Source organism: Bos mutus, chromosome 14 (assembly GCF_027580195.1).
Source record: "Bos mutus isolate GX-2022 chromosome 14, NWIPB_WYAK_1.1, whole genome shotgun sequence".
Taxonomy (NCBI): Eukaryota; Metazoa; Chordata; class Mammalia; order Artiodactyla; family Bovidae; genus Bos; species Bos mutus.
In genome coordinates, this window is record NC_091630.1 from 16,777,093 (window position 1) to 16,794,884 (window position 17,792).

Below are 17,792 nucleotides of genomic sequence, written 5' to 3' on the forward strand. Positions count from 1 at the left end.
AAAAAGACACTGATGTTGATTGAAGGCAGGAGACGGGGGTGACAGAGGATGAGATGGTTGGATGGCATCACTGACTCAATGGACATGAGTTTAAGCAAACTCAGGGAGATAGTGAAGGACAGGGAGGCCTGTCATGCTGCAGTCCACGGGGTTGCAAAGAGTTGGACACAACTTAGTGACTGAACAACAATAACAGAAAAATACAAAAATGCCTATGTACTTACATCCTAACTCTCAAATATTAAATTTTGCATTATTAAAAAAAATTACCGCTAGAGTTGAAATACTTTGTATTCCCTTCCTCTGCTTTATTCTTCCATCTCTTCTTCTTCAGAGATAATTACCATCTTTAATTTGGTGTTTCTCTGTGTCATCAAAATATTTAATACAATTTATAAATATTGGGTTGGTGAAAAGATTCATTCACTTTTTCATAAGGTGGCTCTAGTAGTGCTTAATTGTCTTTAACTTCATTCAAAACAATTTCGTTAGATTGTATTGTAAACAGATATCAGCATGTATTTAAAAAAAAGTTATCAAAATTGGTGAATTTTTGTGTAGCCATTTTAATAATGATGATGGAGTAAAATAAACATTTTCGGGACTTTATGCTTTATTATTTCAAACAAATAATAAATGCAACAGAAGCATACTAAAAAAGATTTGTGCAGTGTATTGAGAAGGTGCTGTGACTGACTGAACATTTCAAAAGAGGTTTGTGGGCAGTGCAGTCAGTGGTCCCTCGGCTCTCTCTTGCTTCAACAGCGCTTGGATGGAACAGACTCAGGGACGCCCCTTGCTCCAGCCTCTGACCACCTTCCAACCTTTTCTCTGGTTGCAAGCTTTGGAATCAGCCACTAAGCTGTCTGCAAACATCAGGACCAGAAACACCATTTTTTGAGCTTAACTCCTTATGATCAACCATGAACTCCAAGATTCATCAGAATTATTTCACTGAGGTGGAGGCAGCCATCAACTGCCTGGTCAAAATGCATCTGTGGGCCTGCTATACATACTTGTCTCTGGGCTTGTATTTCAACCAGGACAATGTGGTTCTGGAGGGTGTAGGCCACTTTTTCCATAAATTAGCCAAGGAGATGCAGGAGGGTGCAGAGCGTCTCTTGAAAATGCAAAACCAGCACAGTGGCCAATGTGCAGAAGCATTTCAAGAAGAGTGGGGTAAAAGCCAGGACTCTACGGAAGCTGCCCTTTTCAAGGAGAAGAACCTTAACCAGGCCCTTTTGGAACTTCATGGCCAGGGTCTATCCAAGCAGACCCCCACATTTGTGAATTTTTGGAGAGCCACTTCCTAAATGAGGAGGTAAAATTCATCAAGAAGATGGGTGACCACCTGACCAACCTCTGCAGTCCAGCTGGTTCCCAGGTTGGATTGGACAATATCTCTTTGAAAGGCTCACCCTCAAGTATGATTCAGAACCTCTGGAGCCCAGTGACCTTTGAGGAGACCCCCTAATGTTAGGGCTTCTGCCTGAAGCCTCTCTTTGCTGACACTAAGCAGCTTTTTAACACTATGGAGCCCTCTTCCAAGCCTTGGACCAAATGGAAACAATAAAGCTTATAGCAGCAAAAAAAAAAAAAAAAAAAAAGGTTTGTGAAGTTTTGTGCTGGAGATATCTAGCTGGACAATGCTCCACGATCAGGTAGACCATGTAGAATGGTTGAAGTTGATAGTGATCGAGTCCAGACATTAATTGTGAACAATCAGTGTTACACCATGCAGAGACATACTCAAATATCCAGATCGAGTGCACCAGCTTGGTTATGTTCATCACTTTGATTTTTGGGTTCCACATAAGTTAAATGAAAAGAACCTTCTTGATTATATTTCTGCATGCAGTTCTGTACTTAAGTGTAACAAAAATGTTCCATTTTTAAAACAAATTGTGATGGGTGATGATAAGTGAATACTGTACAATCGTGTGGAATGGAAGAGATTGTGGGGCAAGCGAAATGAATGCTAATTCATTTGGTCACACCATTTGGTCACACCAAAACCTGACCTTCATTCAAAGAAAGTGATGTGTATATGGTGGGATTGGAAGGCTGTCCTGTATTAACAGTGTCTGGGAATCCAAATGATTAATTCCAACAAGTACTACTCACAATTAGACCAACTGAAGGCAATACTTGACAAAAAGCGTCTGGAATTATTCAGCAGAAAACACATAATCTTCCATCAGAATATCCCAACAATGCATGTTTCTTTGATGACCAGGCAAAAAGTTGCCTGGGAAGTTCTGATTCATCCACTGTATTCACCAGAAATTGCACCTTTGGGTTTCCATTTTTTTCAGTTTTTACAAAATTCCTTTAATGGATAAAATTTCATCTCCCTGGAAGACTGCCAAAGGCATTGCCAAAAGAAGAGTTTTTTTGTTCAAAATGATAGAAAGTTTTGGGAAGATGGAATTATGAAGCTGCCTGAAAAATGGCAGAAGATAGTGAAGCAAAATGGAGTACATTGTTCAATAAAGTTCATGGTGAAGATGAAAAATATATCTTTTTTTTTCTTCATTTTTTTATTGAAGGATAATTGTTTTCTTTCATTTCTACTTAAAAACCAAAGGAACTTTTTGGCTAACTATTTCTTGGAATGCCACATGTATGTATATGTATATATATTATATATGTGATATGCTATATTTGTTATTTTCTCTATGTTTTATTTTTCAGATATTGGTAAATATATAACTTTGTTCAGTTTTTTTTGGTAGACCAAGTTGCAAACCATTAGCAGGTCACATTAATTTGGTAGGTCATGAACTATTTTAGAAAAAAGAAACAGAATAACAAAGAAAATAGAATACACCACATGTACTCAATTTTTAAGTATAGGTTTGTGAAAGTGCTCTTTCTTTTTATATATAAGCTGAGTCATGGTGTAAACTATATTTCTAACTGAATAAAACATTTGAAAGTCATAGCTCTATTTTCATTAATAATATTTCATTATATGAATATACCACATTTTTCCTGTTGATACTTCAATTGTTTGCACTGTTTTACTACTACAAATGTTGCTGCAAAATACTGTTAAGCTTGTCTCCTTGTTCACATATGCAAGTCTTTCACTGTATTACTTACAAGTGGAAGTGCTAGAGTAAATGCGTTTTCAACTCTGGGATATTGCTAAACTCCTCTTTGCTAAGGAATTTTTACTGGTATACAACATCCATAGGAAGTACAAGAGTGAACCCTAATGTAAACTATAGATGTTGAGTTCTAATGGTATGTCAATGTAGATTCATCAATGTCACTCTGGTGGGGGATGTCAATAATGGAGAAGGTTTTACGTGTGTGGGGGCAGAGATTATATGGGAACTCTGTACTTTCAGCTCAATTTTTTCACGAACCTGTAACTGCTCTAAAAAATAAAGTAAATTAAAAAAAGCAAAAAATTTCACCTCACTCTGGAGAACTACTGCCTATATAGCCATCCTGCCTCAAAGGCTTATTAAGACTTAAAAACATTTTTTTAGGGAGGGAATATCTCTCAATAAAAAAACATAACAGTAGGAGATCTGGGAAGGGCTGTTTATTTGACAAAAAAACAGCAATTAGGAATGAAATGTATCTCGACTGCTTATAAAACAGGGCACAGCAGAACAGGTAGAAAACCACTATTTTTTGATTCTTAAAACGAAAGGAAAAAAATCAGTGCCTAAATAATTTTTCCAAGGCAGGAATTTGGCAATTTTCTTTTGTTGGCTCCAAGAGAAAAAATGGCATAATAAAACAAAAAATGTTTAATATTCCATGATCAGATATTATTTTGTTTATACAGCACAGTAAAAATCTATTAAAAATATCTGGCTAATTTATTTTAATACATTGGTCTGATTTGTTAAATTGCCACACAAATAAGATTAGGCCCTTTTTCTTTGCTTAGAAAAATAAGGAGGCTTGGAGCTCCTGCTCTAGACTTCCTAGGGGTTTCATACAATTAGTTGAACCATTTATATTAAAACTTCTGAGTCATGGCTTCAACCCCTTCACTTTTCAAGTGAAGCAGATAACTAAGATATTACTTGGATAATTTACTTGACTGATTTAGTAGGCTTTAGTAAGATCCGAGTTACTTGGGTTTTTCGTGAAGGCTTTTTGTGAGAGGACAATTGCTCTGAATTAGCATTAGCTGCTTCCTTTTTCCCCTTTTTCAACTCCTTCCCCCAGCCCCGCCCGTTGTTTCTTTTTGAAACTTAGTTCCTTATTTGCATTAACAAAACAGATCTAAACACCTTGGCACCCTCACTTGTGCCTCTTTCCTACTGCAGTTTCTGAAACTTTCAAGAAATCTTGACTTTCAGTAAAGAGTTTTTTTAGGAACGTATTTACAAAGTCTTTTCAATGCAACGAGAACACGGATGGATATTTTAATTACTTTATAAGGTTTAAGTCTGTTTTCAATACGCAGTGGTAGGTGTCTTCAGAAATTACTAAAAATAGTAAACATTGGTCAAAAATTAGGCAGCATGTCCTATGCTATCCCTTTAAGCCCAGTATTTGGGTGTTTACCAGGTGTTACGTGTTTGAGTTTGTTGCCTGTGTCAGCTTTCAAGGCACTAGAAGGAAAGGTAGTATTTTATACATTCATTTCAGCTTAATATAACCAGCACCGACTCTTTGAATTCAATCTCTCTCAGCTATTGCTTTTCGCTTTCTCTAAGTCTCATTTTCTTCCGTAGTCTCATTTCTGCCTTTTGCTATTCATACCCCTTTCTGCAGTTGCATGTATCAACTGCAGTCCAATAGACCGCCACGATTTTCTCTTTATTTTTCCCCCGTACAAATGTAAGCATAACCACTTCTTCGCTAAAGTATTAAAAAGTACGCCAAAGCTGGTTTACACCTTTGGTCAAAACGCTGTCCCCTACACCACACCCTAATTCCTTCCATTTCTCCTTTCCTCCGGCAAAAGCTTTCGATCTAAATTCACCCTTCCCCACCAGCAGTCTTATTGCTATTGCTCTGCCCACCGAACCCAAGTTCTTGCCAGCCCTTCCGTTTCTAGACAGAAACGAAAACCACTTGGTTTTGAGGGCTTTCAAGACCACGACCCGCTTTCTTCCTCCTCATCGGACCTCTGGCTCTCTGCACTTCCTCATTCGGAATCCATCTCCACCTAAGCGGCTGTCTTCCCGCAGCGCCACTTCCGGATCTCCGGTGTCTCCACTTTACGGGTCCGCCCATCTCCCCCGCGCACTTCCTAGAGCTTGGTCCGACCACCAGTGGGGTCGGAGCGGAGGCGCGGGCTGGCCGAGCGAGGCGGTCCCTTCCTAGAAGACGCACTGCACGGCGTCTAGGGTCTGAGAACCCCGGTCCTACCTCGGAGTCGAGTGCGAGCAGGGGGAGGAACAGTTCGTTCCGAGCACCGAGCGCCGCGCACCCGGAAGTGGCGCGGTAAGGGCGCTGCGCCGCCTCCGGAGGCGGGTGCCAGGTACCGGGAGGTGGAGGAGACGCCACGGTACGCTTGGGCGTGAGTGTCAGCCGAGGGCGTAAGACGGGTAGAGGCGGGAAGCCGGCCTGGTTCCTCGGCGGTACATGCGGCTGGGTTCCGGGGCTGAGGGCCTCCGGGGCGGCTGGGCTGGCTAAAGGGCTGCCGTGGCCGAAAGCGAGCCCGGCCTCCCTTCAGTTCCCACTGCCGGGACCAGCTTTCTTCAGGTTCACCACCGCCTCCTCCTTCCGCTGCTCGCCGGGCGGGTTGAGGGGAGTTGTTCTAATGAGGAAGGCGCTGCTGTAGAGCCCACTTGAGTTTTCTCTGCTTCTGGGAGAAGGCGAGCGGCCGCTTTGGTGGTGGGGGGTGGGGGGTTGGGGGGGGGTGGGGCTCTTGCTTTTCGGCCTCTACAACCCTTCCTGAGAAATGCCCTTTTTCCTCAGGAAATGCACCACAGACTTAATTCCCTCTCCTGTTTCTGTCTTTACCTCCTTTCAGCTTCTGACTTTGTGACTCCTGTGTACCTTAAAAGATGCTGGAGTCGTATGTGACTCCCATTTTAATGAGCTATGTGAATCGCTACATCAAGAACTTAAAGCCGTCAGATCTACAGCTTTCGCTATGGGGTGGAGACGTGGTTCTCAGCAAGCTGGAGTTAAAATTGGATGTGCTGGAGCAGGTAAGCGGTGCAGCTGTCACGGATTGGAAACATTTTCAGCCTGTTTAGAAGTAATCTGGTCTTTCCTGCATTTTGATTTTATGCTTTAAAACCTTCGTTTTTCTGCTAATGTATTTAGGGCTATCTTGAAACTAGAGACCCTCTTCAGAATTTTTTTCTTTTACGGTTTGTTGCTAGTGATGGATTGTTAGAATCGTAATCCCCCAAATTGCCGCAACCGAAAAACAATTTCATTGTTCTTGTCAAAATTCTTCCAGAATCGAATATGCTAATTTACACTGCTAGGATTCTAAATGATGCTGGAAAATATTATATTCCTTTTTTCCCTTTTGGGGAATGAAGGGGTCCTGAAGACAACAAGGTTAGATCTTGAGGAAAGTTCTCTTTGTAGGAAAGATGACATTACCCATGGAATCCTCAGAATATTGAGTAGACAAAGATTGAAAATGCCAGCATAATTGAAAACTTTCTTAATCACTTTTAAAATTTTCTTTTCAACGTGAGAATGGTCGGATGCGAATTAACTGTAACTTCAAAGTTTTTATATTTATTAGGTCATTTAGTACATTTATTATTAACATATGTCAGGTAATTCTATTAGCCTTGAGAATACACAAGTTATCTCTGGAAACTCAGGAGTCAGAGACCAATTGCTTTTTAGGAGATAAGGGAATTCACACCCATGGTGGTGTTATTAATAATTTTTGGTTATATCCCACTGTTTTCTCTATTGTTGAATAATCTAGAGTTAACACTGAGAAATAATATTCTTGGTTTCTTCTCCGTCCTCTCTCCAAGATTGATTATCTTAATATTTTCCTTGTTTTTTAATGAGCAGAAATCCTAAGCATACAGCTTAATTTTTGCATACTGGTGACAATGGCACCCCACTCCAGTACTCTTGCCTGGAGGATCCCATGGATGGAGGAGCCTGGTAGGCTGCAGTCCATGGGGTTGCTGGGAGTTGGACACGACTGAGCGACTTCACTTTCACTCTTCACTTTCATGCATTGGAGAAGGAGATGGCAGCCCACTCCAGTGTTCTTGCCTGGAGAATCCCAGGGACAGGGAAGCCTGGTTGGGCTGCTGTCTATGGGGTCGCACAGAGTCGGACACGACTGAAGCGACTTAGCAGCAGACACCTTTGTAACCACTATCCAGATCAAGAAATAAAATATTTCTAGCACTCAAAAAGGCTCTCCTTGCTTCTTTGTAGTTAGTAGCCCCACCCCTAAGACAGGTGATTGCTGTTCTCACTTCTGTCAACACGTAAGTTTCTTGAACCTCTTCTTGAAACTTAAATAAATGGGAATCACTTGTGTTTGAATTCTTTTGTTAACATTGAGGCTAAGATTGACTCAGGTTGTTGCATGAAAGATAGTTTATTCTCTGTATTGCCTTGTATTCCATTGTATAAAGATTCATTTTACCTATTTTATATATTTATTTTCCTTTTGATATACATTTGGATTTTTTTCTACTTTTGGCTATTATGAAGAAAGCTCTTATGAACATACTTGTATTGGACATAGGTGTTTATTTCCCTTAGAAGGCAGGCATGTGTTTAATGAATATTGCCAGATAGTTTTCTGGTGTGGTGGTGGTGGTGGTTTACTTATACTAAGCTGTATGCCACTCTTGAAACACCATGGACTGTAGCCTGCCAGGCTCCTCTGTCCATGGGATTCTCCAGACAAGAATACTGGAGTAGGTTGTCATTTGCTTCTCCAGGGGATCTTCCCAACTTAAATTCTCACCAGTAATGTGTGGGAGTTACAGTTACTTCTTGTTATTGCTTGTTATACAATGAATTTGTTATTTTTAGCCTTTCCGTGTACTATGGACTGTTTGTATATCTTTTTTTGGCGAAATGTCTGTTCAAGTCCTTTGCTCATTTAAAAACTTTTTGTACTTGTTACTGAGTTGTAGGAATTATTTATATATTTTGGGTATTAGTCCCATATCAGATACGATTTGCAAGTATTATTGCCCACTGTGGGTTGACTTTGACTCTATTGATAGTGTCCTTTGAAGAACTAAAGTTTTAAATTTTGACAAGTCCAACTTACACTTTTTTTTTTTTTTTTTTTGATGCCTGGGCTTTTGATGTTATATCCAAGAAAACATTGTGAAATCCAATGTCATGAAACTTTCTCTGTATGTTTTCTTCTAAGAGTTTTATAGTTTTAGCTCTAACATTAGGTCTTTGATTGCTTTGAGTTAATTTTTGCATATGATACAAGTATCCAAGTTCGTATATTTTTGCATGTGGTTATTCAAGGGTTACTTAGAAGTGTGTTGCTTAATTTTCAGGCATTTAGGGAATAGCTGATTATCTTTCTGTTATTGATTTCTAATTTAATTCAAATTGTTAAGCATATTCTCTGTGATTTTGATCCATTATAATTTGACTCAGTATGTAGTCATGACTTTTTATTTTTGGAAATATTTCATGTGTAATTGATGAGAGACATGTATCCTACAGTTGTTGCCTTTTTCTTCCATAAATGTCAGTTGCTTCAAATTGGTTACTCAAGTTCTTCAAATCTTACATATCCATATAGATTTTCATTGTCTGCTTGTTCTGTTAATTACAGAGAGAGTTACCTTAATGGTTAACATCTCCAACTATGATTGTGAATTTGTCTACTTCCTTTTTATAGTTTTGTCAACATTCACTTTATGTGTCTTGAAGTTACATTGTTCAGTACATACAGGTATAGTGTTTTGATATCTTATTTTTCAGTTCAGTTCATTTGCTCAGGCATGTCTGACTCTTTGTGACCCCAGGGATTGTAACTTTCACTCTTCACTTTCATGCATTGGAGAAGGAGATGGCAGCCCACTCCAGTGTTCTTGCCTGGAGAATCCCAGGGATGGGGAAGCCTGGTTGGGCTGCTGTCTATGGGGTCTATGCTGTCTATGCCAGGCTTCCCTGTCCATCACCAACTCCCGGAGCTAACTCAGACTCATGTCCATCAAGTCGGTGATGCCATCCAGCCATCTCATCCTCTGTTGTCCCCCTCTCCTCCTGCCTTCAGTCTTTCTCAGCATCAGGGTCTTTTCCAATGAGTCAGTTCTTTGTATAAGGTGGCCAAAGTATTTCAGCATCAGTCCTTCCAATGAAAACCCAGGACTAATCTCCTTTAGGATGGACTGGTTGGATCTCCTTGCAGTCCAAGGGACTCTCAAGAGTCTTCACCAATACCACAGTTTAAAAGCATCAATTCTTCTGTGCTCAGCTTTCTTTACAGTCCAGGTCTCAGATCCATACATGACTAATGGAAAAACCATAGCTTTGATTAGATGGATCTTTGTTGACAAAGTAATGTCTCTGCTTTTTAATATGCTGTCTAGGTTGGTCATAGTTTTTCTTCCAAGGAGTGCCCTTTCCAAGGAGTAAGTGCCCTTTCCAAGGAGTAAGCATCTTTTAATTTCATGGCTGCAGTTACCATCTTCAGTGATTTTGGAACCCCCAAAAATAAAGTCTGTCACTGTTTCCATTGTTTCCCCATCTATTTTCCATGAATTGATGGGACTGGATGCCATGATCTTAGTTTTCTTAATGTTGAGTTTTAGGCCAACTTTTTCACTCTCCTTTTTCACTTTCATCAGTTCAGTACAGTCACTCAGTCGTGTCTGACTCTCTGTGACCCCATGAATCGCAGCATGCCAGGCCTCCCTGTCCATCACTGACTTCTGGAGTTTACCCAAACTCATGTCCATTGAGTCGGTGATGCCATCCAGCCGTCTCTTCCTCTGTCGTCCCCTTCTTCTCCTGCCCCCCAATGCCTCCCAGCATCAGAGTCTTTCCCAATGAGTCAACTCTTTGCATGAACTGGCCAAAGTATTGGAGTTTCAGCTTCAGCATCAGTCCTTCCAATGAACACCCAGGACTAATCTTTAGGATGGACTGGTTGGATCTCCTTGCAGTCCAAAGGACTCTCAACAGTCTTCTCCAACACCACAGTTCAAAAGCATCAATTCTTCAGCGCTCAGCTTTCTTCACAGTCCAACTCTCACATTCATACATGACCACTGGAAAAACCATAGCCTTGACTAGACGGATCTTTGTTGGCAAAGTAATATCTCTGCTTTTGAATATGCTATCTAGGTTGGTCATAACTTTCCTTCCAAGGAGTAAGTGTCTTTTAATTTCATGGCTGCAGTCACCATCTGCAGTGATTTTGGAGCCCCCAAAAATAAAGTCTGACACCGTTTCCACTGTTTGCCCATCTATTTGCCATGATGTGATGGGACCAGAGGCCATGATCTTCGTTTTCTGAATGTTGAGCTTTAAGCCAACTTTTTCACTCTCCTGTTTCGTTTTCATCAAGAGGCTCTTATTTTTGAATACACTTAAAAAATCATTCTGAAATGTGTCCCTCTTTCATTCTAGTAATTCTTCTTGCCTTAAAGTCTTTTTCATTATAAAAAATTATTTCTGTTGCTTCTCTAAAGATCACAAAATGGATATTTGACTTACTAGCATCTACCTTAAATTATTATAACATTCTTACCATTTTCTCAGTGATCTTACAGTAGTTTAACTGCATGTACCCCCTTTCTCTCTTTCTTTCTACCTTTATTTGGTTTTGTGGTCCTTGTGTGTGTTTGTTCGGTTTCAGTTACCTTATTTAGTTTGTTTTTCTGCTGTCTTCAGGCAGAAGCCTCGATTATTGATTTGAGAAATTTCCCCTTTTCTACTATAGGCATTTACAACTATAAATGTCTTTAGCTGGCTGTATCCTATACATTTTGGTATGTTGTGTTTTCATTTTCATTCAATTCAAACTTTTCCTGATTTTCCTTGAAATAGCACTGTATTTTTGCAGTTGTTGGATGGAATGGTTTATAGCTGTCAGGTCAAAATTGGTTGACAGTATTTTTCAGGTCTTCTATATATTTGTTGATTTTCTGTCTGTTGTTGTATTCATTGTTGTAAGTGAGGTATTCAAGTTTCCATGATTAGTGTTGTCATTGTTCAGTTGCTAGGTTGTGTCTGACTCTGTGACCCCATGGACTGCAGCACGCCAGCTTCTCTGTCTTTCATTGTCTCTTGGAGTTTGCTCAGATTCATGTCCATTGAGCCGGTTATGCTATCTAACCATCTCATCCTCTGCCACCCTCTTCTCCTTTTGCCTTCAGTCTTGCCCAGCATCAGGGTCTTTTCCAGTGAGTCACCTCTTCACATCAGGTGACCAAAGTGTTGGAGCTTCAGCATCAGTCCTTCCAATGAATATTCAGAGTTGATTTCCTTTAAGATTGACTGGTTTGATTCCTTGTAGTCCAAGGGACTCTCAGGAATCTTCTCCAGTACAAGAGTTCGAAAGCATCAATTCTTTGGCGTTCAGCCTTCTTTATGGTCCAACTCTCACGTCTGTACATGACTACTGGAAAAACCATAGCTTTGACTAGATAGACCTTTGTCAGCAAAGTGATGTCTGAGCTTTTTAATACTGTGTTTAGGTTTGTCATAGCTTTTCTTCCAAGGAGAGAGCATCTTTTAATTTCATGGCTGCAGTCACCATCTGTAATGATTTTTGGAGCCCAAGAAAATAAAATCTGTCACTGCTTCTACTTTTTCCCCTTCTAGTTGCCATGGAGTGATGGGATCAGATGCAATGACCTTAGTTTCTTGAATGTTGAGTTTTAAGTCTGTTTTTTCACTCTCGTCTTTCACCTTCATCAAGAGACTCTTTAGTTCCTCTTCACTTTCTGCCATTATGGTGGTATCATCTGCATATGTGAGGTTGTTATTTCTCCCAGCAATATTGATTGTAGCTTGTGATTCATCTAGTCTGACATTTTGCATGATGTACTCTGCATGTAAGTTAAATAAGCAGGGTGACAATATAGTGAGCTTGATGTACTCACTATAATTTTGAGTCCGTCAGTTGTTTCGTATAAGGTTCTAACTGTTGCTTCTTGACCTACATACAAGTTTCTCAGGAGACAAGTAACGTGGTCTGGTATTCCCATCTTTTAAAGAATTTTCCACAGTTTGTTGTCATCCACACAGTCAAAGTCTTTCACAGTCAGTTAAGCAGAAATAGATGTTTTTTCTGGAATTCCCTTGCTTTCTCTATGATCTAGTGAACATTGCAATTTGATCTCTGGTTCCTCTGCCATTCCTCTGTTGTTTTTGAGATTGCACCCAAGTACTGCATTTCAGACTCTTTTGTTCAAGACTATGAAGACTATTTCATTTCTTCTAAGGGATTCTTTCCCACAGTAGTAGGGAATTAAATTCGCCCATTCCCATCCATTTTAGTTCATTGATTCCTAAGATGTTGATGTTTACTCTTGCCATCTCCTGTTTGACCATGTCTAGTTTACCTTGATCCATGCAACTAACATTCCAGGTTCCTATGCAGTATTATTCTTTACAACTTCAGACTTCAGTTTCACCACCAGACACTTCCACAACCAAGTTTTTTTTTTTTGCTTTGGCCGAGCTGCTTCATTCTTTTTGGAGCTACTAGTAATTGCTCTCTGCCTTCCTCAGTAGTATAATGGACACCTTCCGACCTGTGGGGCTCCTCTTCTGGTGTCATATCCTTTTGCCTTTTCATACTGTTTATGGGGTTTTGGGGCTTTCCTGGTAGGTCACATGGTAAAGAATCTGCCTGTATGCAGGAGACCCAGGTTTAATCCTTGGGTTGGGAAGATCCCCTGGAAAAGGGCATGGCAACCCACTCTAGTATATTTGCTTGGAATTTCCCATGGACAGAGGAGCTTGGTGGGCTGCAGTCCATTGAGTTGCAAATAGTCAGACATGACTGACTGACTTTCACTCAATGAGGTTCTTGTGATCAGAATACTGGAGTGGTTTACCATTCCCTCTTCCAGTAGACCATGTTTTATCAGAACTCTCCACTATGACCTGTCTGTCTTGGGTGGCCCTACATGGCATGGCTCATAGCTTCATTGAGTTATGCAAGCCACTTTAGCACAACAAGGCTGTGATCCATGAAGGAAATTAGCGTTGGATTATTTCTTTTTTCACTTTTTATATATTTTGGGGTTTATTTCTTTGCTCATATGTTTTATATTTTCTGTTACAAATATTCATTGGTGTATAGTTTATTTACAGTGTTGTGTTAGTGTCAGGTATATAGCAAAGTGATTCAGTTATACATATACTCATTCTTTTTTAGACTTTTTATCCATGTAAGTTATTACAGAATATTGGGTAGAGTTCCCTGTGCTATATAGTAGGTCCTTGTTGGTTATCTGTTTTGTATATAATATTGTGTTTATTTTAATCCCAAACTCCTAATTTGTCCCTACCTCCTATGTTTCCCCTTTAGTAACCATAGATTTTGTTTTCAAAATCTGGGAGTTTGTTTCTGTTTTGTAAATAAGTTCATTTGTATATATTTTCTTCTTGAATTGACCCTTCTATCATTATTAAATGTCCCATGTTACCTTTAGTAACAGTTTTTTTTCTTAATATAGGTTTTTTCCTGGTAATAGTGTATTTGGGCTTTCCTGGTGGCTCAGTGGTAAAGAATCCACCTGCCAGTGCAGGAGATGCTGGTTTGATTCCTGGGTCAGGAAGATCCCCTGGTGAAGGAAATGGCAACCCACTCCAGTATTCTTGCCTTGGAAATCCCATAGATAGAGGAGCCTGGCAGACTACAGTCCATGGGGTCCCAGAAGAGTCAGACATGTCTTAGAGACTAAAAAAGAAAACAGTAGTATAATTGATCTACTTCTCTTATCGTTACTGGTTGCATGAAGCATTTTTTGTTTTTCCCCCTCTGTACTGCATTTTAAACTGCAGTTTAAAATGCATCGCATTTTAAACTATCTTACCACTTTTGCCTTGTGTTGTATTTCTTGAAGCCTGGTAACATACTTTTGAATGATTTACAGGAATGTTATTTGGCTTCAACAACTCTTTAAAATTTCATCTGCTTAATACTGTTTTCACCCTATGACTGGGATAAACTTATTTGTTTTTTTGGCCCAATCCCGAAGCATGGAGAATCTTAGTTCACAGATCAAGGATCAGGATGCACTCCCCCTGCAGTGGAAGTGCAAAGTCTTAATCCCAGGGAAGTCTTGAGGGATGAACTGTTTTTAATTGTTCCTAATACTTACTTGCATTGGAGCACAGTCATATAAAAAACAGGGGAAAATGCTGCTGGAAATTAAGATAGTAGAAATGAAAATTCTCTATATGCCTAAAATAGAATACTGTTTCCCTAGAGAGCAAGAAAATATGGTGATTTGATGTATTTAAGCAAGAAACTGGATCACATAGCTTCCTGGGATCTTGTTTATTATTATTATTTTTTATTATGGTATAATAGACATGTAGTGCCAGGTATACAATGTAATGATCTGTGTGTGTTGCAAAATGGTCACCAAAGTAAGCCCAGGTAACATCTGTCACCATCCATAGTTTAAAAATTTTTTTCTTGTGATGAGAACTTTTAAAATTTACTCCTTGCACCTTTCAAATATGCTATACAGTTATTAGCTGTACTCACTATGCTATATATTATATCCCAGGATTTAAAAAGTTTTTTAACTGGAAACTTGTTTCTTTTGACCACCTTCACCCATTTTGTTCACTTACCACCTTTTGCCTCTGGAAACCACCAATCTGTTGTCCTTATGTATATGGAAAAATGATACATTAAAATGAAAAACACTTTTTTGTCATTTGCAGTCTATTTGTGTTTTCGAATCTAAAGTATGTTTCTTCTAGAGAGCATACAGTTGAATCTTACTAGTTTTTAAAAATCCAGTCTGACAGCCTTTGCCTTTTGATTGAAATATTTAATCTATTCTCTCTTTCATGATTGGATTTCTTTCTTCCATTTTGCTATTTTTTGTGTGTCTCAGGTCTTTTTTGTTTCTCTCATAATCCTTTGCTACCTTCTTTATTTTAAGATCAATGGTAACTTAATGCTAATTTGAGATTAATGCTAACTTTATTCCATCAAAATAAAGAAATTTCTCCACTATAGCTTCATTTCTTCTCCCTCGTTTGTGGTGGTATTTCTACATATATTGTATCTCTGTTATAAACCTAATATCATGTTAAGTTGTTTTTTGTAATTGCTGTTTAAAAAAATTTTTTTCTGGCTACTCTGGGTCTTTGTTGCTGCACATGGGCTCTCTCTAGTTACCAGGAATGGAGGCCGTTCCTCGCTGTGGTGCACAGTCCTCTCATCGCAGTGGCCCCTCCTGTGAGAGCACAGGCTCTAGAGGTCTCGCTCGGGCTTCAGTAGTCGCAGCGTGCAGTCTCAGTACTTGTAGCACACAGGCTTAGTTGTTCTGGTCATGTGGGATCTTCCTGACCAGGGATCAGACCCATGTCACCTTCATTGGCAGGCAGATTCTTAACTAGTGTACCACCAGGGAAGCCTAGTAATTGCCTTTTTTTTTTTTTTAAAGGAAGTGACTTGCTGCGTCGAGTCTTCCTTCCTTTTCGCCTGAAGAACTTCTAGTATTCTGTTACAGAGAATTATCTGAAACTTGATTTGGGTATGCCTTCATTTTTGAAGGTTAGTTTTGCTAGATAAAGGATTTTGGATTGAGAGTTAGTTTTCATTTGTTATTTAAATATGTCATGTATCTGCCTTCTTGCCTTTATTGTTTGTAATGAGAAGTTAGCTTTTAACCTACATCCCTTATGATTATACAGTGGAAGTGAGAAATAGACTTAAGGGACTAGATCTGATAGACAGAGTGCCTGATGAACTATGGATGGAAGTTTGTGACATTGTACAGGGGACGGGGATCAAGATCATCTCCAAGAAAAAGAAATGCAAAAAAGCAAAATGGCTGTTTGAGGAGGACTTACAAATAGATGTGAAAAGAAGGGAAGCGAAAAACAAAGGAGAAAAGGAAAGACATACCCATTTGAATGCAGAGTTCCAGAGAATAGCAAGGAGAGATAAGAAAGCTTCCTCAGCAATCAATGCAGAGAAATAGAGGAAAACAATAGATTGGGAAAGACTAGAGATCTCTTCAAGAAAATTAGAGATACCAAGGAAACATTTCATGCAAAGATGGGCTCAGTAAAGGACAGAAATGGTATGGACCTAACAGAAGCAGAAGATATTAAGAAGAGGTGGCAGCAATACACAGAAGAACTGTACAAAAAAGATCTTCATGACCCAGATAATCACAATGGTGTGATCACTCACGTAGAGCTAGACATCCTAGAATGTGAAGTCAAGTGGGCCTTAGGAAGCATCTCTATGAACAAAGCTAGTGGAGCTGATGGAATTCCAGTTGAGCTATTTGAAATCCTGGAAGAGGATGCTGTTAAAGTGCTGCACTCAATATGCCAGCACATTTGGAAAACTTAGCAGTGGCCACAGGACTGGAAAAGATCTGTTTTCATTCCAATCCCAAAGAAAGGCAATGCTAAAGAATGCTCAAACTACCACACAATTGCACTCATCTCACACGCTAGTAAAGTAATGCTCAAAATTCTCCAAGCTGGGCTTCAGCAGTACGTGAACTTTGAACTTCCGGATATTAAAGCTGGTTTTAGAAAAGGCAGAGGAACCAGAGATCAAATTGCCAACATCCGCTGGATCATCGAAAAAGCAAGAGAGTTCCAGGAAAACATCTGTTTCTGCTTTATTGACTATGCCAACGCCTTTGACTGAGTGGATCACAATAAACTGTGGAACATTCTGAAAGAGATGGGAATACTGGACCACCTGACCTGCCTCTTGAGAAACCTATATGCAGGTCAGGAAGCAACAGTTAGAACTGGACATGGAACAACAGACTTGTTCCAAATAGGAAAAGGAGTCCATCAAGGCTGTATCTTGTCACCCTGCTTATTTAACTTCTATGCAGAGTACGTCATGAGAAACACTGGGCTGGAAGAAGCACAAGCTGGAATCAAGATTGCCGGGAGAAATATCAATCACCTCAGATATGCAGATGACACCACCCTTATGGAAGAAAGTGAAGAAGAACTAAAGAGCCTCTTGATGAAAGTGAAAGAAGAGAGTGAAAAAGTTGGCTTAAAGCTCAACATTCAGAAAACTAAGATCATGGCATCTGGTCCCATCACTTCATGGCAAATAGATGGGGAAACAGTGGCTGACTTTATTTTTTGGGGCTCCAGAATCACTGCAGATTTTGATTGTAGCCATGAAATGAAAAGACGCCTACTCCTTGGAAGGAAAGTTACGACCAACCTAGACAGTATATTAAAAAGCAGAGACTTTAGTTTGTCAACAAAGTTCCGTCTAGTCAAGGCTATGGTTTTTCCAGTAGTCGTATGGATGTGAGAGTTGGACTATAAAGAAAGCTGAGTGCGGAAGAATTGATGCTTTTGAACTGTGGTGTTGGAGAAGACTCTTGAGAGTCCCTTGGACTGCAAGGAGATCCAGCCAGTCCATCCTAAAGGAGTTCAGTCCTGGGTGTTCATTGGAAGGACTGATGCTGAAGCTGAAACTCTAATATTTTGGCTACCTGATGCAAAGAACTGACTCATTAGAGAAGACCCTGATGCTGGGAAAAATTGAGGGCAGGAGGAGAAGAGGACGACAGAGGATGAGATGGTTGGATGGCATCACCGACTCAGTGGACATGAGTTTGTGTGAACTCCAGGAGTTGGTGATAGACAGGGAGGCCTAGCGTGCTGCGGTTCATGTGGTCACAAAGAGTTGG

The 17,792-nt window shown here is 39.8% G+C and overlaps 1 protein-coding gene and 1 pseudogene across 13 annotated transcripts in view; both read left to right on the plus strand.

Annotated features, from left to right (window-relative positions):
- The first annotated feature begins 534 nt into the window (after window positions 1-534).
- Window positions 535-1,461, plus strand: LOC102270420 (ferritin light chain pseudogene; annotated as a pseudogene).
- A 3,612-nt stretch (window positions 1,462-5,073) lies between these two features.
- VPS13B (vacuolar protein sorting 13 homolog B) overlaps window positions 5,074-17,792 on the plus strand; it is an 805,186-nt gene continuing 792,467 nt past the window's right edge. For 2 of the 13 annotated variants that reach the window (XM_070383026.1, XM_070383030.1), the window contains exons 1-2: window positions 5,197-5,485; window positions 5,954-6,134. In XM_070383026.1, the coding sequence (XP_070239127.1) occupies window positions 5,988-6,134 (147 nt within the window). In that variant the 5' untranslated portion in view covers window positions 5,197-5,485; window positions 5,954-5,987. Of the gene's footprint in view, window positions 5,498-5,525; window positions 5,683-5,953; window positions 6,135-17,792 lie in introns of those variants that run through there. The other 11 variants (XM_070383038.1, XM_070383035.1, XM_070383034.1 and 8 more) reach the window with 11 other exon arrangements.